The sequence below is a fragment of the Coptis chinensis genome, chromosome 8, assembly GCF_015680905.1.
Source record: "Coptis chinensis isolate HL-2020 chromosome 8, ASM1568090v1, whole genome shotgun sequence".
NCBI lineage: Eukaryota > Viridiplantae > Streptophyta > Magnoliopsida > Ranunculales > Ranunculaceae > Coptis > Coptis chinensis.
The window spans coordinates 57,553,939-57,575,931 of record NC_141463.1 but is presented as its reverse complement, the minus strand read 5'-3'; the positions used below and the strand labels follow the sequence as shown (position 1 = coordinate 57,575,931).

At 36.6% G+C, this 21,993-nt stretch overlaps 1 protein-coding gene and 1 long non-coding RNA gene across 2 annotated transcripts; both read right to left on the bottom strand.

The window, feature by feature from the left end:
- Positions 1 to 3,314: 3,314 nt before the first annotated feature.
- Positions 3,315 to 6,459, bottom strand: LOC147482096 (uncharacterized). The gene is made up of 5 exons (XR_015205392.1): positions 5,924 to 6,459; positions 5,787 to 5,828; positions 5,442 to 5,540; positions 5,262 to 5,342; positions 3,315 to 4,915 (listed from the first exon to the last, which is right to left on the bottom strand). It is a non-coding gene; the product is annotated as an uncharacterized LOC147482096 (long non-coding RNA).
- Positions 6,460 to 14,048: 7,589 nt separating this feature from the next.
- Positions 14,049 to 21,915, bottom strand: RIN1 (P-loop containing nucleoside triphosphate hydrolases superfamily protein). The gene is made up of 11 exons (XM_086580943.1): positions 21,468 to 21,915; positions 21,071 to 21,391; positions 20,243 to 20,392; positions 19,863 to 20,018; positions 18,775 to 18,909; positions 18,566 to 18,631; positions 18,370 to 18,476; positions 17,637 to 17,736; positions 17,462 to 17,553; positions 14,529 to 14,598; positions 14,049 to 14,418 (listed from the first exon to the last, which is right to left on the bottom strand). The coding sequence occupies exons 1-11, from the start codon at positions 21,546 to 21,548 to the stop codon at positions 14,329 to 14,331; spliced, it is 1,368 nt and encodes a 455-aa protein (XP_086437069.1). The 5' UTR covers positions 21,549 to 21,915; the 3' UTR covers positions 14,049 to 14,328.
- Between the last annotated feature and the right edge of the window lie 78 nt (positions 21,916 to 21,993).

Sequence of the window (21,993 nt, the reverse complement as noted above, 5' to 3'; positions counted from 1 at the left end):
AGGAAATCCAGTAGGGTTAGGAGATAAACCTCCCTTCCTTGTTTTTAGGAGAGTTTGAAAAAAAAAAAAAAAATGAGTTCACACGGAGTTTTAAAAAAAACAGGGAGAGAGAGAGAGAGTTTTTACACCGAGAAGAAAAAAAAAAGAGTTTTACACATAAAGGAGTAGAGAGGATTCTTGCTAGAAATTTTCTGATAGCTAGCTGATAGTCGGAGCTAATCACGGGTGAGTAGATTAGTTTTCTATTTTACATCTAACTGTACTGTTCAAAATTTCCGCTTATGTTTTCGACTTATTCTTCTGTCTTTATTATTCATTCTGTTGTTGTTAAAACTGGTTAAACTCTGTTGAAACTCAGAAATTGGAATTTAACTGTCAAAGCTTAATGGGCTCGTTAATGGCGGCGCGAGCCCAAGAATCGTCCTACCTTTATTTGTTTGAACTCTTTACTGTGGTTTGAACTTGTAGTGTTGTGGTATGATTGAAGAGTGTTGGGTTGTTATTGTAAAGGGTTGGGTATGTGAATGGAGGTTTGGTTGGGTTCTGTTGAAGCTTCGAGAAGCTGTTAATGGGGGCGCGAGTGTGATACTACAATACTGTTGTGGTGGTGGTGGTATATTAATTGAACTGTTATATTTGTGTTATGTGTTGGTTAATTTACGGTGGGTGGTCGTGGTTGTGTGTGAGTATTAATGGAGAGTGCTGTTGAAGCTTGAGGTGAGTGTTAATGGCGGTCGAGATCTAGATTTGGGAGTGATCTCGACAGTGGATGAAAGGGAGTGGTGTGTGTATTAAAGTTGGTTGGTTTTTGACTAGGGTCAAAACCGCTGGGTTGAAAAGGGGGGAGGAAGAGAGTTGGTGGCCGGAATTCGCGGAGGAGAGCTGCTGATGCGCGTTAGGAAGAAGAAGAGATCATGTTCCTCTTAGGTGGGCTTGGGCCGAAAACCATAGGTCTGTTTTGTTTGGGCCGAAATTAACTTAGAATGTTTGGGTTGGGCCAATTCTCTTTTTCTTGTGTTGGGCCGAAACTATTAGTTTTTGGGCTTGAGATCTTATTTTCTTTAGGCCTAATCATTTAATTGTTTTGGGTTAGGTCCTTTTCTTTTGTTGTTGGGCCGAATCTATTTAGTTCTTTGGGCCGAAACTAAGTTGTGATTTCTTTGGCCAGTTTCTAATATTGTTTTGGGCCAGTCCATATGACTTAAGAATAGATCCAAATGGGGTCTTTAAATGTTTAGACTTTTGGACTTTGGTTTGGACCTTGATTATGGACTATTGACTGTTTAATTGTGTTACGTTTTATGTTGTAAATTGTATGGACAAATCTAATGCTAAAATATTGCGGAAGCATGTATAATTGGTTCGTCATTTTCTAAGAGAGAATTGACGTTGATATTATCAAATTTTAGACACGTGATGAGATTTAAATTTTAAGAGACATAGACATAAAGACCTTTGACTTGGCTATGATTAGGTCTATTGGGATAGGTGCTTGGCTATAAGCGTGCTTGGCTTTAGGCTAAGACCTGTATATATATACGTGTATTAACTACTATGTGATATTTCAGTCTTTTATGATATACGACGCTATGACACTTAGACATCAATATATTAATAACACGTAAACAATAATACAAGAAACAAGATACTCCTCCGTTCTCTGAAATAATATATGCAATAAAGTTCAATAATGCGTAAACAAATTTACCACCCCTTTTTGAATCTCTCCACGCCTCAAGTTTTGGAAATGAGATTTTATGACTGATGATGTCATATGTTATGTGGGCATTTATTGAATGTGTCATAGATAGTCCGTTAGTATTATAAAGGGGTGTTTATTGATTGTGCATGAATGACCAGATTGTTTGGACTGCCCTAGAGAGGAACTAAGGTATTCGCCTTGCGGGTTAGTTGTATTCCTTGAGTGTACGGGAATGTATGGTTGAGTATTCCTTGAATGTGGCGGGAATGACCTAAGGTACATAGGTACTAAATGGTGGGTATATAAGACAAGTAATTGATTAATTAATAAGAGAAATTGATTTGATTGTGCGAGTGTGCTTGGGTTTACATTTGAATATCTATAGGATATCTACATATGTTATATAAAATTTCTAACTTCCGTTTGCATGAGGGTAGGACTTAATAATTTTTTGTGCAGAGACGATGTCCTACCCTTATACCGAAGTGGATATCGGTGAGATTTAATTCAATTATTAAGTAATTAAGATGGGTTATTATACTGAGTTAATAGAATAGAAGTCATGCTTGGGAATAAACTATGTCGGTTGAAATGACGGAACTACCTGTCTCCAAGCTGAGAATGATTAAGATATGGGTACATATAAAGTGATTATTTGGATAATTAAAGTATGACATTGTTTTTATGTGGTTAGTCTACTCATACCAGCAAATTCCATTTTGCTGACCTATGTTTGCTTTTTTTTGGCAACGTGGGTGTGTTCTTGGGAACCTAGGTGGAAGGCAGTGGAACCACGGCGTTTGATTTGGATTTGTTCATGGAGCAGTCCGTTAGTTCTTTTATTAAGTCTGACCTTTTTGGAAGTATGTAATAACGTAGTTTCATATTCATATGACATGAGAATATGATATTGAATACTTTTATTCTTAGAATTTGTTTGATGTTTTATTGGGACGGAAGATAGCCTTTTTATAAAGTGAAAAAGAGAAATTTTGGAAGATTATTGTTGTTAAGTTGATTCTTTATGATGTGGGTTTTTGATTTTGGCATGTGTTGTATCCACCCTGTCATAGCCTGGATTTTTAGAAAATTGAACATAGCGATATTTGAGATATTTATATTTCAAATATTTACTTTGTAATTGTTTAGAAATTCGGGTTGTGACATATACCTTCCCAGCCCTGTCAAGCAGCTTGAAGGCTTGTTTCACATCAGAATCCATTAATGCAGCAGAACTATCTTGCTTTTCTAGTACGACCATAGTAGATACACTTAAGATTAGTGACTTGCAAACCATAGTGTTATTTTCTTCCTCTTCACCATTGATTGCTGCACCATAGAATTCAGATGCCAACTCTAGAAATTCAGTACATATTTCATACTTCCCTTCTCTACCAGCTCTTGTCCCAATGTTCCATGAGTTTACTGCGAACCAATTTCTTTCACATCTCGACCTCCCCTTCCCAAAGAACTGCTTTCGGGCTGACCTCAACCATACGTGCTTTCGGGCCTGCTTTGTGAACTTGAAGACTTCACGTTCATTGCTCGCCCCCGCGGAGAGGACTATGACCGAGTGTGGATTACTACTACTCGGTGTAGGCATTGGTTTTCTGGAGAATATAAGCTTAGCAGATTGGATAGAGAAGCAATGGCAACCGTAAGGGCCTTTGAGGCTATGGATTCATGGGCCGACAAAGTGAGGAAGTCTGATGTGAAGTCATGGCAAGACGTCATAGACTGCAACTGACTAATGGCACCTTTTTCGTCATTTTTTTGAAGGTAGATCTTGAACTACAAATGTCCAAAAGAACAATTTAAGAATTAAAAGAGAGAATTAGGTTTCAACACCTTCTACTGCACAGGAAAAAAAAATTAGCAAACTGAGAAGTTAGTGAGAATAGTGAGAAAAAATTGGCAATGCAATAGTAACTCAAGGCGACAATCAAATTAAGAATTTAAAGATTTTTATCCAATCAAAAAAAAATGTGCCAACGTTTGTTACTATTTCTCTGATGACCAAGCGAAATCATATATTCTCACCCCAGATGGCTTACAAATTAATTAACTTTGCAAAATCATATACTTACTGACGATCGCCATAGACAGGAGAGAGGAAGGGGTGTGTGCGGCAAGCTGTTAGCTTAGGTCATGACTCGTGACAAAAAAAAATTGTTTAAACTTTCAAAAAACAATTAACAAATAAACCAAAGGGATATTAAACAATAATAAATCAACAAAAATAAAAGAAAATAAAGAAGAAGAACCTCTCCAATGTTGGGACACTGAGCTTCTTCACAAACAGTATTAAGTTTCAACTTAGACAAAGACTCCTTAACCTCTAAAAACCTCTCCCCTTGAGGTGCTTTCTGCCGTAACCACGCCGACTTCTTCACATTCGGATCCCTTCCTGTATGAACACCCATTTCGGCCACCTGGATAATCAACAGCTTCTGCTCTAACAATATTAATTATCCTTGGACGTGAGTAATAATGAATTAAGGATTTCAGTTTTGAATGTGTTGGAATTGTTATGGGTTTGTGAGGGAAATCATTTTGGGGCCAGAGAAAATAAAAATAAAAATTAGACGGAATAATAATTTTAACAGAGGAGAATGAGGAAGAATGGAAGAGAACTCGGAGGTTTTGCTGGAGAGGATGTGTCTTTTTTTTTTCTTTCCTCTTATTCACTAGGTTTTGGTTTTTTTTATTTGGGTTACGAACAATTGAAATTGGGAAAAGTGTGCGTAGAATTCCTTTTTTTCTCCCGAATTACTCTAAAAGCTGAGGTGTACACCTTAGAGAAAAAAAGGAGCTGATGTGGGTTCATGGGAGCATTCTCAACTACTCAGTTATCGTCCTTCCTTTGAAAAAAATAGAGCATAAAAGAGTATTGAAACAAAAACTCACCGGAAGTCAATGAGTACACATTCAGACGCAACTGTCTATGTCTAGGCACATTTCTTCAACCCTCGACTTAACTCATTAGCTCAAAAGTAAAATATATTTGTCTGTTGAGTGAGTCACCTCATTCTTTTGCAGCAGCACACACTTTTCTAAGGTTCTACCACCTTGTATTTCTTATATGTGTGGTTGGAAAACACACCTAGCTCTCTGGGCTATTCTTCATCCTCTGAAGAACTCTCTGAAAAAATGGTCTTCTAGTAGTTTCCCCTAATAGTGCCCAACCTGCTAGCCCTCTTGTAATAACCAAACCTGATCAGAAGAGATGAATGCTTTAAATTTTAGTAAATGGCTAGTTCATCACTTAACTTCCTAGAGTATGGAATTTAAAGGCTAGTGAATCCAACACCAAGTTAACCTAGAATACAGAAATTGGAATCGTGAAGATAGAAGTTAAAATTAGTGAGGTCATTTAGCACTCATTTCTTTCTAATTTATAGGGCCTTTGTTTTCATTAAAACTATAAGAATCAAAATCCTGTGATAACAGGTAGCTTTTCTATATATGTACGATTCATTACCCTTTCATATGTTCATTTGAAGCAAGAATCACAAATCCAAATGTTTCATCATACTCTAGAATAGATGTTAGTACTGACCTGGCTTTATGAAATCAGAGAGACCAAAATTTGTGGCCTTCAAAGGTGAGTTCTCTCTTTAGCCGACTTAAAAAGGAAATTCTACAAACAAAAACATCACCCCATAAGGAAAAATAGTTGGTATTTCTCTACATGACACATATATAAACTTATCATTTCGATGTCAGCACTCTACTATACCTCGGGTTTCATGTCACGATGTACTAAGCCACAGCTGCAACTTTAAGCATCTGTCTCACTATTATGGCTGCATCTTTCTTAGTATAACGACTATCTTTTCTGAAGAAACAAAATCAGCCATGGATTCAGTATGATCAATAGTTGATACTTGATAATAACACTGGAAAAAATTAACATCATTTGTATTCTTATTAGTGTTATGTGGAAAGATAAAATCATGGTGCAGACATGAAACACTACGAATGAAATTAATAGTAAGTACCACAATCTAGAAATACCAATTAGAATTTTTGTTAGAGTGATAAAAAAAAGTAAAATCCTCTAATCTTCAAAGAGCCGACTTACTTGGACAATATTCAATCCAGGAGTTCACCACTTTCACATAACCTGATAAAATGATAAGAAACAAACTGTCAAATATTGGAGCAATGACCCTTGTGGTTGAATAATAAGAAGCTCAAAAGATTAAATAGAAAACATACTCCATAACTATGTAGACGTAATCGCTATTTTCAAATGCATTATGAAATTGAACAACATTCTCGTGGCCCGTTAGAGCTCTCAATATCCTAGCCTCTCGCTTAACATCTTCGACCGCAATAGGAAGTATCATCTGCCACAAAATATTATCAGTGATACCAAAACCTAAGATGAAAAGAGCATCAACAACATAAATAATTCATTGACTTGTACAATTACAAAGCCGACCAAATATACAGTGATAGAAATGAGCATAGAAAGGAAAAAGCATTACGAACTCATGATACCGATCTAATTACTTTCTTGCAACAGAGTATAGACTATAGACTATGACTTTATGGTTGGCTCATACAACGTCAATCTACTTATCGTCCTTCCTTTGAAATAAATAGAGCATAAAAGGGTTTCTTCTATTCTTCTTCTTCAGAGAGATTTTGAGGGAGAGAGATTTGAAATATGTTGATCAACAAATAAGTAATTTGTTGATCAACATATTCCATTGTGGAATGTCAAGAAATAACACTGAACAAAGATGAGATGAAGTTTTTGGGAGAAAAATCGGGACTTTTATTTTGTTTTATGTTTTTGTTTTTTGGTTGGTTTTAATAGGGTGAGAACTACGAACAATTGAAATTGGGAAAAGAGGGTGTAGATTTCTTTTTTTCTTGCCGAATTATTGGAAAAGCTGAGGTGTCCACCACTGAGAAAAAAGGGGGGCTGACGTGGGTCACTGGGAGCATTCTCAACTACTCAGTATGAATGGTCTTTGATACCAAGATATGGCGAATGCCCACCATTACATATTGGTCATTTCCCGAGGACTGAATGTCGTCTACCATCATGGAGGAATTCTTTCATTGAACCATCTGAATTTCCTAAAAGACCAGCCGACCAGCTAACCCTTAGAGCATTCCCAATGCAAGTGGATTTATTCCGCCCCTTATCACCTACACGTAGGAAGTTTTTCCCCTTTTTTTCACCATTTTGGTGAAAAGCAAGGTGAAGCTGTGTAATGCAAAGGTGAAAAAAATTCTCAGACGGGATGTTGGATTCCGTCTGGAGGATTTTTGATTGAGACGGAATGTAACATCCCGTCTGGTATTTTATAATGAGACGGAATGTAACATCCCATCTGGGCTAACGAGACGGAATGTAACATCCGGTCTAGTGTGTCAAATATCACATACGCGAAACAAGCCCATTTTTACTTTCTTCCAGCGCCTCCATTGCGATTTTCTTGCCGCCATTACCAATTTTTTTTCAATTTCTTCAATTCCTAATGACTTCTCCACCCTTGATGATTATATTCCTCACCAACCTCACCACATGAAGAGCGTAGAAGATGGTTTGGAAGTTATAAAATATCCAAAAAAAAAAGGACAAAAAGGATCGTCGTCAAGAACGCAAAATGTGGGAGAGAATGACGAAATTGAACTTGGGTTTAATTTTCCACAGCATTGTGAAATCGAGGAACACCCACCATTAGCGTCAACATCGGTCCAACACGTAGCAAATCGAGTGGTGGAGTCTCAAGTAAGTTTTAGATTTTTTTTTATGCTAATTATTGTTATTTATGTTAGTTTATATCAAGTTTGTTGTTGTGTAATTAGTTTGAATTTGTTGTATTGTGTTAAAAAAATTTGAGTTTAAATTATATCGTATTGAATAGTTTGTTGTATTGCGTGTAATATGAATGTAGGAAGTACACCTATGGAAAGTGCGTTGTGCACTTTCAAATGCTATGTCATGGTGGCGTTGTTTGAAATAAAAAACAGGTCCTAATTTTGTCACGGTTACCAACATTATAGCCACACACCATTTGGAAACTTTTTGAATTCTAATTTGGGACAAAATGATCAAGCATTGTTATTTGGGATAGTTGAGCGGTGGTGGAAATCTACCCACACATTCCATTTCCCATGGGGTGAGCTTGGGATTACCCCTCTTGATTTCACAATGCTCATGGGTATCCCAATTGGTTATGGAGATGTCGTTCTTTTTTATGAAAATTTGGAGGTTTTTACTACGGCAATGAGTTTCTTTGAAGGTTTTGATTTGGTAGAAGATGATGAGGAAGACGGGTTCTTGAGATTATCGGCTGAGTAGTTTAAGGGAGGAGCTATAAAAATGAGTTGGTTTACTTCGAGATACTTGAATAGGCTAAAGGAGAAGCCAAAAGACTATCATATTGGTGAAGAGTCGATCTAAGAATATGTATGTGGCTTCCTCTTCTACTTTGTTGCTGCGGTATTATTCGGATACGTTGATAGTTTTTTACGTATCAGGTGGATGGTCGTTGTCTCAAACGTAGAGAGAATGTGGGATTATGACTGGGGTCAATCCATCTTGGCATACCTTTACTGCTGGCTAGACCTTGCAGTTGAGACGAAAGCCACTAAAGGCAATTTGTGCGGCTTTGTTTGGATTATACCGGTAAGTCTTATTTTTTAAGTTATTATTTCATTTCATTTATTTATCTAATTATTAATGTTGACATGTTTATATATATATATATATATATATATATATATATATATATATATATATATATATATATATATATATATTGTATTTTATCTATTGATTTAGTATTGGTGGTACAAACATTTTCGTGTGATGCATCCTATGTTGAAGAGGTTGGAAGAGAATAAGACTCATGACCTGATTCCACGTATTCAAGCATGGGGGCTTCATCGTAGGCAGAGGGGGTATGGGGATCTATCGCATAATATTCATAACACTCGTCAACATATTGAGCTGTTAGGAGCTACCTGAATTGAGTGGCAACCCTGGGCCGAGTCCTTCATATTTCAGACCCCTTCTGCTGATATTCCAGAGAACACTGAGTACCGTAGACTATAACAAGGTTTCTTTCTCAGCGGCGAGTGATACTTGTAAGGTCAGTAACTGCATGGTACCTTGGGGACAAATGTTGGCGTCAAGTATCTTGAGAGATTGTTATACCTTACCCACCACCCATAGATATGACAGCCTCTGATATTCTTCCTGCAACTCTTGCACACTATAGAGCAAACCCAAATGATTGGCTAGACGCAGCAGCTTTCATTTTTATAGGAGACTATGACTTGTATTGGAAGAGGGTTGGTCGAGGTCTTTTGCTAGGTGCGTTATACCAGGGCACCAATTTTGAAGGGGTTACTTCCGAAGCATTGAGGTCTGACATTCATTTTCCAGAATGAGTGGAGTTGTCACAGTCACAGCCCAGGGTGTTTCATGATATTGAGATGCCACAAAGAACTCCACAGATATTTGATGAGTCTAACCTTTGGCACTAAGGCATGATTAATTCTCAGGGGCAAGAGATGAGCATACCTATTCCACCAGCAAATGTCGCATTGGTCACAGATTTGTCAGAACAGTTTGAGTAGTTAGCCATGGTTAGTATGATTTAAATTTATTCATGATTTGTTATTATTATTCTCTATAACATGTAACATGCATTTGTTTTGTTAAACAGGATGAAGTAAGGTCGGAGCTCTTTAACTACATCTCTCTCAGTTATGTCATGCGTGCGTCGTTCATGGAGTCCTCTCGTCAAAGTTTTGAGTACTTACAACAAGAGCGAAATCGAATTTTGCAGCTTCAGAGACGTGTGCAAGAGTTGAAGAATGCTGGAAGTGCCACACCTCAAGCTCAACCTTAACCAGAGCGGCGACAACGATGTAGGGGGGAGAGCTCTTCAACCGAGCCTTCTCGTAGGGGGAGGAGGTCTCAGTAGATATTTTTTTCTAGTTTGTAATAACTGTGCGCCATTACTTGTAATATGGCATTTGGGATTGCTGTTTGTAACGACTTTTTTATTAGCAGGTTTATATTGATGAGTTTTGGATATGAATATGTCATTAAACAAAGGAGGTTATGGCAAAAAAAAATTCAGGAATTATAAGTTAGTTTTTTTACCGAGTTTTTGTGTTAGACTTGGGTGTTTTTCAGGATTGTTGTTTGTCTTATTTATTATTTCCAAAGTATATTAGCAGATTTTGGATATGAATATGTCAATAAAACAAATGAGGTAATGGCAAAAAAAATTCAAGAATTATAAGTTAGTATGTTTCCAACGTATACTGTATAATTTTTTCAGGAAGGAATTATAAGTTGCATTTCACTCATTTTTCAGGCTTGGTTCTTATAGAAATTATTTCAGGAAATATAAATTGCATTTCACTCATTTCCTATGTCTTGGTTTTGACAGGAAATTTTTTAGGAATATCACTCATTTTTTCAGGTTTGGTTCTGACAGGAATAGTGTATGGTGTAGACTGAGACGGAATGTAACATCCCGTTTGAGCTTTTTAAACCGAGACGGAATGTAACATCCCGTCTGGTTATTAGGTCCATGCCACTGCGCCTTTTCTTCATTTAATACATAGGAATTATTGATGGTGGCCCATAGATTGGAATTATTGAGGGTACATTTGGATAGACATTTGGATAGATTGTGTTGTCACTTGGAGAGTGAACAAAAATCTGATAAAATGTGTTGTCAATTGGAGAGTAGACCAAAATCTAACTATCACATTTGACCTTATCACATGTGATCTTACCTTTCATATTTCGTTTTACTTTTCTTTCTTTTAGATCAAACAAACAAACAACCATCTTCTTCCCCACAACCAAGCTAAAAATTAAAAAAATGTCTAGAGAAGATAGAATTGCATTAAGCCAACGTTTATGGCGAGGATCTAGTAGTAATAGTTTGTCTTCTGGTTTTACTGGGTCGTCTTCTGGTACTTCCACTGAAGATGACTACATGGAAAAAGTAAGAGATGAGCATAATGATATGATAAGGCAAAGGAGGAGGAGGAGGTTGCAGTTATTATCCATTGCTGGGGCATTAATGACTCAAGAAGCCATTGAAGATGTGGATACAGACAAACGCGGTGGATCTGTGATGGGCAGAGAATATACGTTTAGGGTGACTTCAGTAAACAAAAGATACTGAGGGATTACTTCACAACACCTTCTAGGTGGCCTCCTCATAAGTTTAGGCGAAGGTACATGATGAGTTGAGAGCTTTTTACGTATATGTTGAAAACTGTTGCTGGATTCGACAACTACTTCAAAGACAAGGTGGATGGATTGGGTCGACAAACAGCTTCTGGGTTGCAAAGGGATTAGCTGCAGTTGAACAATTAGCAACTGGTTGTTCATCTGATTCAACGGATTAGTATTTTCAAATTGGAGATTCCACAGCAGTTGTATCTATGAAGCGTTGGTGCAAGGCAATAATCACGGTGTTTGAGGAAGAGTACTTGAGACGACTAACTAAGGCAGACACTGCTAGGATATTAGCTGAAAATCCGGCAAGGGGTTTCCAAGAATGCTTGGATCAATCGACTGTATGCACTGGGTGTGGAAGAATTGCCCAACTGGATGGGCTGGAACACATGTAGGGTACAAGAAGGAACCAATTTTGGTACTTGAAGCCGTTGCAGACAAACATTGCTGGATCTAACATTGCTTCTTCAGCTTACCAGGTTCGCATAATGACATTAACGTGCTTCATTATTCTCATGTTTTTGAATCATTAGAGCAAGGTGAGGCTCCTGCTGTTGCATTTAATGTGAATGGTAATGACTACGATATGGTTATTATCTTGCTAATGGTATTTACCCAAAATGGGGCACATTTGTTCAAGCCATTCGTTATCCAAGAAATAAGCATGAAAAGATCTTTACTCAACATCAAGAAGCTGTAAGAAAAGATATTGAAAGGACGTTTGGAGTTTTGCAGGCAAGATAGTATATTATTAAGGCTTTTGCGCGTTGTCATAGTGTTGTTGTTCTTAGAGACATAATGAAGGCATGCATTATAATGCATAATATGATTGTTGAGAATGAACGTGCAAGTGAAGTGTGAAATTGGAAAGGTCAGAGGAAATAAACAATACCTGCGCTCTTTTCAGGAAGATGATGGTTATCATTTTGTATATTAGATGATTCAAGCAAGAAATAAAATCATAAATGAAGTTACACATACTAATATTCAAAAGGACTTAGTTGAGCATGTTTTTAATTGGACTCGTATTGAAGAAACAGCAGTACCAATACCAATTTATGATCCAAATTGGTCGGATCCAAAGGAAGGGAAAATTAAAATGGAAATGAAAGTGTATTTCCTATGTATTTCCCATGTATTTCCTAATGTGAATTATGAAATTCCAAAGTATTTCCTAATGTGAACTATGAAGTTCCAAAGTATTTCCTATGTAATTCCAAAAAGTTCTTATGTGTTTTATGAGTTGTGTTTTAATGAACTATATTACAATATATTTTAATTTTATTGGTAATTGTATTTCTATGAAAATAATTATATTGGAAAGAACATACATAGTACATTAATTAAAAAAAAAACAGTGAAATTAAAATGCATAGTTCATTAATTAAAAATACAGTGAAATTAAAATACATATAGTGCATTAATTAAAAAGACATTGAAATTAAAATACATAGTGCATTAATTAAAATAAAATACTAGATATTACATAAGCTTAGTTAGAGCTAGAACCACATCTAGCCCTTGCCCATTCAGCACGTATTTCAGCTTGTTGTTGCTCAATTATAAAAGTGGTATTGAGATGGAGGACACTTGTATCGGTCGCTAAAATCTTAGCTTCATATTGTATCTTTTGAAGCCGATTTTTTTCCAATTGAACTTGATTTTTTTCCATTTGAATCCGATTTTTTTCTTCTCTTACCATTACAGTTATTTGACCATATGCAAGCTCCTTTTCCCGAAGTTCTAAGCACTTTTGTGTTTCATTTGCATCCTTTACAAATATATCCTCCAAACGTGTAAAGTAACCCTCCAACATACCAACTAATTTTTCTTGGTTCTTCTTGGACTTGGCTTTCTTCGATTTAAGAGGACGCTCAATTTTTTGAGAACCCTCCAATTCAATTCCACCAACACTTGGTGAATTAGAAGTTGAATCTTCACCGTCACTTTTGCAACCTTTTCTTTTTGTAGGGCGATTTGACCTTGTCTCAAAAACGCTACTCCACTTTAGATTATCTCTAAGTATAACATAACAATGATCAAGTGAAAAACGATTTTTCTTGTTGTTGGTATGTCATCCTTGCCTCGGATAATTGAAAAATAAAATGGTGGTAATTAGACTAAAATAATCACTAAGACTAAGACAATTAGACTAAGATAATAATTAGACTTAGACTAAGATAATTAGACTAAGACTAAAATGGAAATAATAATTAGACTAAGACGGAAATAATTATACTAAGACTAAAATCAATAATTGACAAATTTACAAAGTTATAATTACTTGGCTTTGTATTGTTGTACCACTTGCATGTCGAGCCTCCACCGCATTTACAATTGCAACAAACTTGTTCATCATCTTTGAAATATATTTACATATACCGCTAATTGAATCAGAAGACCTATCCGACCCACATGTTTGATTAAACTCGTTTGTTATACGATTCCAAAATCCTTTTGCATTTTGGAAAGCACCAACAATAGAGTCTTCACTAATTTTTATCCAAACAAGACATAGAGCTTGATCTTCGGACATGTTAAAGTGAGTCTTTGTTTTTGCGTGAGTGCTACCACTTGCTTGAGTTGTTTGAGATGTCATTTGATTTTTTTTTTGAATAACTGATTTTGAAAAAGAAGAAATATGATTGTTGAAAATGAGTATGAGTTGTAATGGAACAAATGTTATATATATACTAAAGTTTTTATTTTTGACCGTTTTTTACTATTCTGACTTTCTGGCCGTTGGTGAATTAGCCGTTAGGACTCCGGACAGAATGTTAGATTCCATCTGAAAAAAATATATATAGCGAGACGTGATGTTGCATTCCGTCTACTGAGTTTTGTAATCCAGATGGAATCCAACATCCCGTCCGAAGATATCAAGTCAGCCACTATCTCAATTGAAAGTTTCACCTTGATTTCAACTTGGCAAAATAGTCACCAGTTATTCACCTTTGCATTGGGCACTAGTTTTCCACAAAATAGAGGTAACTATTTTCACAAACCCCCCATTATCACCTGGATTGGGAATGCTCTTACAGAATTAATTGTTGGTAACAAAAGTCTACCTTTTTCCACAGAAAGCAAGTAAACCCAACACAGCTACAGTTAACTAGAACTATAGTTTTTCCGACATTCAAAATGTCAAATGAATATCCTCAGAAGTCAGTTAGACAGTTAGCATGCACCCTTTACAAACTGTATATTAAAGACTCCCACTATTTAAGAAGAGTCTCTTCCAAAACACTAAAAGGTGAAAATTGCATGTTAATAAGAACCATCGGGACAATATAAACCACCCAACCACGGCAGCAACTTTGACTCCTTTCTCTCTCTAATGACTACATTTCTGTTCTTCGCCAGTTTAATCAGTTGAAGTGGATTTTAGTCAAGAGATGTATCTTTCCTGCTGCTCCTGAAGAAGCCTTGCAGAAGACTTGGCATCTAGATATAGAGAACTCGCTTCCTCCAGATCCGCCTATATAAATCAAAAGGATTAAACCCGTACCAAGATGTTTCCTAAGAGATATTTGTTGAAGTTGAAATAATCATCTACACAATCATAAATACAACGAAATTCACACAAACCTTGCAAATGCTATCACGACCATTCATTCTAGCCACAATACTGGCTGGTGATAAAAGCTGAACAGCGTGCCTGAAGAAGCATTTACAAGGATTAAGAACCACCATTTGACTAGAAGTAAAAAGAATAAATAAACTCTCATTACATGAGTAATCAATATAAAGCAGAATGGTTAGTACCACAGGCTGTAAGCTCTTACATCATGTTTCATTAGACAATCTGAGAACTCCAGAACTTAACTGTATACAGAGTATGAAGCAGCAGATTCAATATTGGCAACAGAACTGTCCACAATACAACTTGAAACGGCTCTTAGGGTGTGGATCAGTGTCACAGACATGCACTGGAGCATACGCTAAGAGAGGTCCGTGCAGCAAGATGATCGTGCAGCTCGATCAGTACAAGCCAGATAAGCATTAGTGCTCGAGTATTATCATGGATAAGCCAGTTCAACCCTTCCATCAACACCTACCGGGAGCAAGAGGTCAAGGCCCAATCCTAGTTATTTTCTTCCCAGGTTCGAATTGTGACACTTAGCTAAACAGAACATTCTTGAGATTTCGAGCAGAGACTACCATTATTAACAACCAAAAACTTGAGCACTTGCGTGCAGCTGTGCAACATAATAAATAACACTACCTTATGTCAACGCGGATGGTGGACAGTAAGGACATTTTTCCCAAGGCTCTAAAAGGCAGTGAAAGCCCTCTACTTATATAGGTGCGCTCTACCCCCAATCCTATGACCTACGACATTAATCCATGATTACACAAGATGCAACCAGTCAAGGATGCCAAGTCATGTTTAAAAAACAAAGAAAACAAAAGGTTGCCAAGTCATAGTTAAATGGCAAGGATGTGAAAAAACAGACTTGTATAGAGGTTTACTACAAGGTTTCCAGTAAATTTTGATGATCACTCCCCACGTTCCATTACAGAAATCCCAATACGCCTTGTAAGATATATACAGCAGGTCTGAACAAAAGGACTCTCAATTCAACGAATCTCTCTTTCCTCCTTGCCCTTCTTAGGTGTCTTTCCACACGACTTATAGTATCAATCACATGTTCCTTGAGTAACAATTTACATTCATCTTCTTTTCCTTTCTTCTTTTTTTCGATAAGTAATTAACATGCAACTTACATCAGCGTCTATAAGAATTAGAACTTACAGCCCGGCTCCTAAAAGGACCTAAAATAAGTACCAAATCTAAAGCAATCCACAACTTCACCTACAAAATGATTTAAAACCTCATTTTTTGTGGATATGACCTACTAACCACAAATAATATCTCTACAAAAATTCAACTTGTTTGACAATTTTTAACATTGGCAAAAAATAATTGCAAAAACTAGACATTTTTGGATCGTTAGATATTTTTTCAAAAGTGGACAACAATTTTTATTTAAGTTAGAGGATATCAAACGAGTTGAATTTTTGTAGAGATGTTCTTTATGGTTAGTAGATTATATCCACAAAAAATAAGGTTTTAAATCATTTTGTAGGTAAAGTTGTAGGTTGTTTTAGATTTGATACTTATTTAAGGTCCTTTTAGGAGCCGGGCTGTATATATATAAGTTACATTGACACGCCGTATCGGACACGGATACGAATTGTCGGACACGGCAAAATATCAAAATTTGAGGTAAATTACATGCAATATGTGTCCGACATGGATTTTTTTCAAAATATGGCGTGTCCATGTAACCTAGATATATATGTGAAGGGAGCAATATACTATGGTTTTCATACAATGGTTTATACCATTCCCCACAACTTCACCTACAAGATGAACTAGAATCTAGTTTTTGTGGATTTGTCCAACAAACCATGAGAGATCACCTCCACAAAATTTCAACTCATTTGATGGTGGTTCACAATGCCAAAAGATGATTGCAAAATCGAAGTTTCTGGGTTGTTCAAAAAAATTCAAAGGCATCATAGGGAAGGATAGAGCCAAATTTCTTACACCACATTGCGCGCGCATCTATGAGTTCAAAAAAGAATTAAGAGCTAATTTTTTGTGGATTTGATCTCCCCAACATGAAGATCATCCTCATAAAAAATCATCTCATTTGAATGTGTCTAACCATGCTAAACATCGTGCCCAATTTTGAACTATTATATAACGGTCCACAATTTTATGAATTCATAACGAGTTTGACAAGGTTAGACTTCTTAGAATGAGCTGAGTTTTGGGGAGCATTTTCTCCATGGTGAGGAGATAATTTCCACAAAAAATCAGCTTTTATTTCATCTTTTAAGTCCACATTTTCCTTGAATGCGTACACAATATGGGCATAAGAGAATGTGGCTCTATCCCTCCCCATATATATAAGGGGAGAGGTAGAGCAACAGGTTCAAATCTTCTACACCCCCTAATATATTGGGTCCCTTCTTAGGCAAACAAGGAAGCTATGTTATAGCAGGTCTGAAAAAGCCAAAAGGACCCTCAATTCAACGAGTCTATCTTTGCTCTTTCCATCTTCCACTACTTCGTTATTTTTCTCAGTTTACACAGTTTCAACACGCAAGGATTGAAGTTGGAACTAAAAAACATATCAGTGTGATTCATTTTTCATTTAAATCAGTGAATATGAATGATGAAATCATAAAAGAGTTTTTACCACACACTACTGTTACTTAAATTACTTTTACGACAGGTGCTTCCACTGCTTAGGAGTTGATAATAGAAATGTAAAACCAAATATGTATGCCAGTTCTTAAGTGTGATTTCAATGTATCTATGTTCCTGGAGCAATTTGAACACAGTGAAATCACTTGATGTAAACATGTAACAAATTGGTACTCATGCTAACTGTATATAGCCAGAGATAACTTAAGGAACTCCAGTATATACCCAAATGGCCAAACGCTATGTTGTCATTCACAAACACACAAAGGACATAGTATATGGATCTCAAAGTGAACCGAACCTTAATGATGCCTGTTGCCCAATCTCTCCCAAATAAGCCAGACTTTCTTCATCAATGGTGAGATCCTCTACCTGCGCACGTATGGCTAGTATCTGGACAAAGAACAACGAAAATTGTTAATATGATATAATTCTGTACAGTCTTTACAGAAGAACATGGTTGACAGATCACAAACCTGTATCATGTCTGCAGGCCCATAAGTATCAGTCCGTACAATAGCCAGCCGGTCTAACAGATCAACTGGTATGCCATGTGGACTACTAATATCAGTTCCTCTGCAAGTAGATATGATAATGGTCAGGATTATGTCAAAATACACCCATATCAGAACTGAAAAAAGGAATTGAAGCAGGCATGTGATTGTCATGTGAAAATAACATGTCGTATGAATGTGTTTTTTCCTACATATCCACTTATATTAAATAAATATACACTTTCATACATTAGTTTCCTAATAAATGAAAATTTAATAAAGAACAACTACATATTCAACAAAAAGGAGGTGCCTAGCATCTATATGACCTGAGATATCCCACGTAGAATGACAGCCGATAAGGTATTTGAGTGAGGACATGTAGGACCTACTTTTTACAATTTCCTGTTCTACTTCATTGTTATCCAGTATGTAAACCTCTCATACTCTTCTATGAATAAAACTTTTTCAAGACACAAAGTGGCGCATGGCGGGGCAGAAGAAAGTGAAACTACAAAAGAAGAGGGAAAGATCATCTCTGTGGTCTACAACCTCCAAACTAGGTTGGAGCCCCCTTAGACCACATACTTTTACAGTTTCTTTTTCCGTGATATTATTCTTTGATTTCTTTCCTGTTACAGACTATATGAATATGACCTCCTTATCCATGTCCTTAAGTTTAGAAAAACACACAAGAAAGACAGCAAATTTGTACCTTACGTTACAGATACCTCTGTTCGTAGCAAAAATTACTATCGGTGACAGCGAGCTCTCTAACGCACGGTTCAGATATGAAAAACATTCCATATCGAGCATGTGAACCTGCAAATGATGACCCGATTAACTATACAAAATCCAAAGCTGACCTAACCAAATTATAATTCAACAAAAAAAAAAAAAAAAAATTGCACCTCATCAATAAATAGGACTCCAGGAACAAGCTCGGCCACTCCTTCATCAATATATTGGTTGACAACCTGCCAACAGAAGAAATATTCAGTTATGCAACACACGTCTCAATCCAATTTACCCTGCTTTTTAAAATCCCAAAGTGTTGAATGATAATAATGTAGGAACAGTGTATACACTTGTAAGCTGATGAAAAGTTTTAGAATGAAACCTTGTTTATTTCTTGCCTCAGCTTATCAGTAATCTCAGTTTTTTTAGGTTTCATCATCTGGCCCATTAGAGATAAAATATCTTGTCCACCTTGTGGCCGAGCATTTGCTGCGTCCAGGTCATGTAGAGTTACATCCTGACATGGAAGAAAGTACACCAAAAGCCAAGTTAAGTATAATCAATTAAGCATCAGTTTCCATCTAATTCATATTCAAGTTCAAATCCAAAAGCATCAAGCGGCTTCTCTATGCTATAAACCTGGAGACAAAGAGGAGACCCTTTTTTTGACCTGTTACCGTACAGTCAATGCAAATTCTAAACTACATACTGCTGTCATTAAGCACATCCTAGAGTAGACACTTCAATTTTTTGTGTCATGGATGTCCACTTTTATAAATTTTCACATGCTTTCAAACCTACCTCAGAAAGAACTGGAAGCAAACCAGGAGAGGCCATACCTGTACCTCAGTGTATAAAGTACGAGAGGAAATCACATTTTCAGCCAAGTGCCAAACTGTTGGTAACTAGCTTATCCCCAATTTACACTAGATGAAGCAATTAGCTATCTTATTTATTATTACTCCTGCTACAGGTGTGACACTATCAACTGTATGCATGATTCGACTTTATATCACAGAGAATTAGCTATCTTATATATATATATAAAGACTCTTGTAGCCGATTCGACTATATATCAGAGAGAATCTTTTAGCTATTTCCATGAGATCTATTAAATTACTTCCTCCGTATAAACGTGAAAAGATCAACTTATCGAATTTCATAAGTAGAGGTAAAACTATACAACTCCATTTTTCATATATAACTTTTTTTTGGATCAGTAAAAATTGTTTCTCATACATAACTAAGTAACTATTCTCAAGTAATTTTTCTCTGATAAAGTAAGATTACTGAAAATAGTATGCCTACCAAGATTATAAATCCGGACATGGACATGATAATTTCAAAAGATAGTTTAAAACGCATTTCAATTGCAAAATTACAATAGGTTGAAATCTTTGACGGGTCATAACACCAAATAAGTGTATTATCAAGCAACAAACAAAGTTCCAAAAGAAATTGAAAACACACCTGAACTATCTCCTTTTTTTTATGAACCTCTCCTTTTGGAAGCGGAACATACTCCTCTGCCTCAAGATCAAACTCTGTAGCAAAAGCATCACTCCTACCCACCCTTTTAACAGCTCCGCTGTTTGCCTCAATGTATATAACATCACCAACAGCAACCTGAAGTTTGTTTCAATAAATAAGAACAGTAGATGTGATATCTCAGCAACTTCCATGGCATCTAACAACAAGTTTCTTAAGGAAGAAAGGGTTATACAATTTTCCCGTCATTCAAAGAACTGGTTTACGTGTACGTAAAAATAGATATTATTGAACTTCAGTCACAAAAATATAAATACAGCAGATCCATTTTAAAGTCTTCCAGTTACAAAAAGTATGCAAACCTTTTCCTTGAGTAAAGCATCATAAATAGTTGGGTCTAACTTCAGCTGTTTGGTTCCCTTGACAGTTTTCAGCCCAATAATAACGTGATTAATGCTTTTCCCATATCCACCAGTAACGCTGTCGGTTTCTTCTGGAGAAAGCTCAGTCACCTAGAACAAAAAAAAAAAAAAATTCACCACGTTAAAACTACAACAAGGATAAAAGATGAAAACTAACACAGACATGTCTACAAGAGAGTCAACCCATAATTCAACATAAAAGGAAGACACCTCGTGGGCAAATAAAGCATTTTTCACTTTTGACACCATTAAAGGAAATGAAGAATCATGGACAGGATGAAGCACATCAAGCTAGTCCAGGCCACATCAAAGTGATTGCTAGGCCCAAAGCGAACCCTCAACGCAGGGTTAAAGATACCATTTGGGTCACTTACTACATTCCATTTGGGACAAGCTTCAGTCCAAGTGAAGTTTCTCTTGGGGAATTAAATCATTCTCTATAGGGAGTTGAGTATTTTATCATGAAATAAGCCAGTACAGGAAGAAGAACTAACATCACCAGTACTATCTATTTCTCGTTGCAGCTATTTCCTTCCTACTGGCCTAGCTTAATCTGCTTCAGTACTACAATTCAATGAGAATGAATCTAATCCTAAGTCCGCTAAAGGTAAAGTAGAGTCATTCTACTTCAAAGAAAAACAGTTAAGCCACATATTTACCTATATCGCCGCAATCAGTTAAGCCATATGTTCCCTGTTTTCAGTCTAGTACGATAATATTCATAAATAAGAAAAACAGATACAACTATATATAAAAAGAAAATGTTACCTCTCCTTCATAGACCTCCTTGTTTTCCTTAATCCGTAAACCAATCGCCCGTCTAAAATTCTCCATCATAACCTCAGTTTTTTTAACTTCAGAAGAATATACTTCTGATCCAACCATTGGACAAAAAGGAACTTTACTACCTAACTCCTGAGATATCCCAAGAGCCAATGCAGTCTTCCCAGTTCCAGGTGGCCCAGCGAGAAGAAGCGCGCGACCTGCCATCTTTTTCTGCCTTATCATATCAACAACTAGTCCTGATGCTTCTCTTGCCATTAGTTGCCCCACAAATCCAGCTGCCAGTGGTATTGCTCTTCCTTCACCCTATAATAAACAATGTAACAATATTTAAGTATGGCATAAAAACAGAGAGTTTGGGAGGAGTGGGTTATTTACATACATCGAGACCTAGGCCTTTGATGTGGGTGTGAGTAGCGATTCTTTGCTTCTTTGTTGTTGATTGTACCTCTTCGATCTTCATTTTACGCTCAACGTTTTAGTGCCACGCTCGTTTTTTTTTTTTTTTGGTTGTTGCAGGTTTAGGGTTTAACACTTCGACAGTAACTGGTGTACCATTTTAGCAATGACGGCTGTATAAGTTTTAATACGGCTGGGCCGGACCATATGGTCCTGTTTTATGTGAGAAAAAATAGAGGTGGTGCAGGGACTCGACCCTGTTGTTGCCACAACCTACTTAAGAATGTAAAGACCGAATAACTTCCCAAGTATTTGGGCTACACCTCCTGTTATTATTGTGTAATTAATTGTATATATATATATATACTAGTGTATCCTATGTAGTGGGAGGGAGAGGGATGAAGAAAAGATATGAGGAATGAGGACAGGACAGACACAGAAACCAACCAAATGACCTTTGTCAGATACCCCGCTCCGCTCACTTGATATAGTTACGTGATCTCCACAAT

What these genes read in the sequence shown, in the direction of transcription:
- RIN1 (XM_086580943.1), bottom strand. Translation starts at nt 21,548, where the DNA reads ATGAAGATCGAAGAGGTACAATCAACAACAAAGAAGCAAAGAATCGCT. An exon ending in TCAAAGGCCTAGGTCTCGAT is followed by an intron (nt 21,392 to 21,467) that starts GTATGTAAATAA and finishes TGTTTATTATAG; the next exon opens with GGTGAAGGAAGAGCAATACC. An exon ending in GTCGTGATAGCATTTGCAAG is followed by an intron (nt 14,419 to 14,528) that starts GTTTGTGTGAAT and finishes TGATTTATATAG; the next exon opens with GCGGATCTGGAGGAAGCGAG.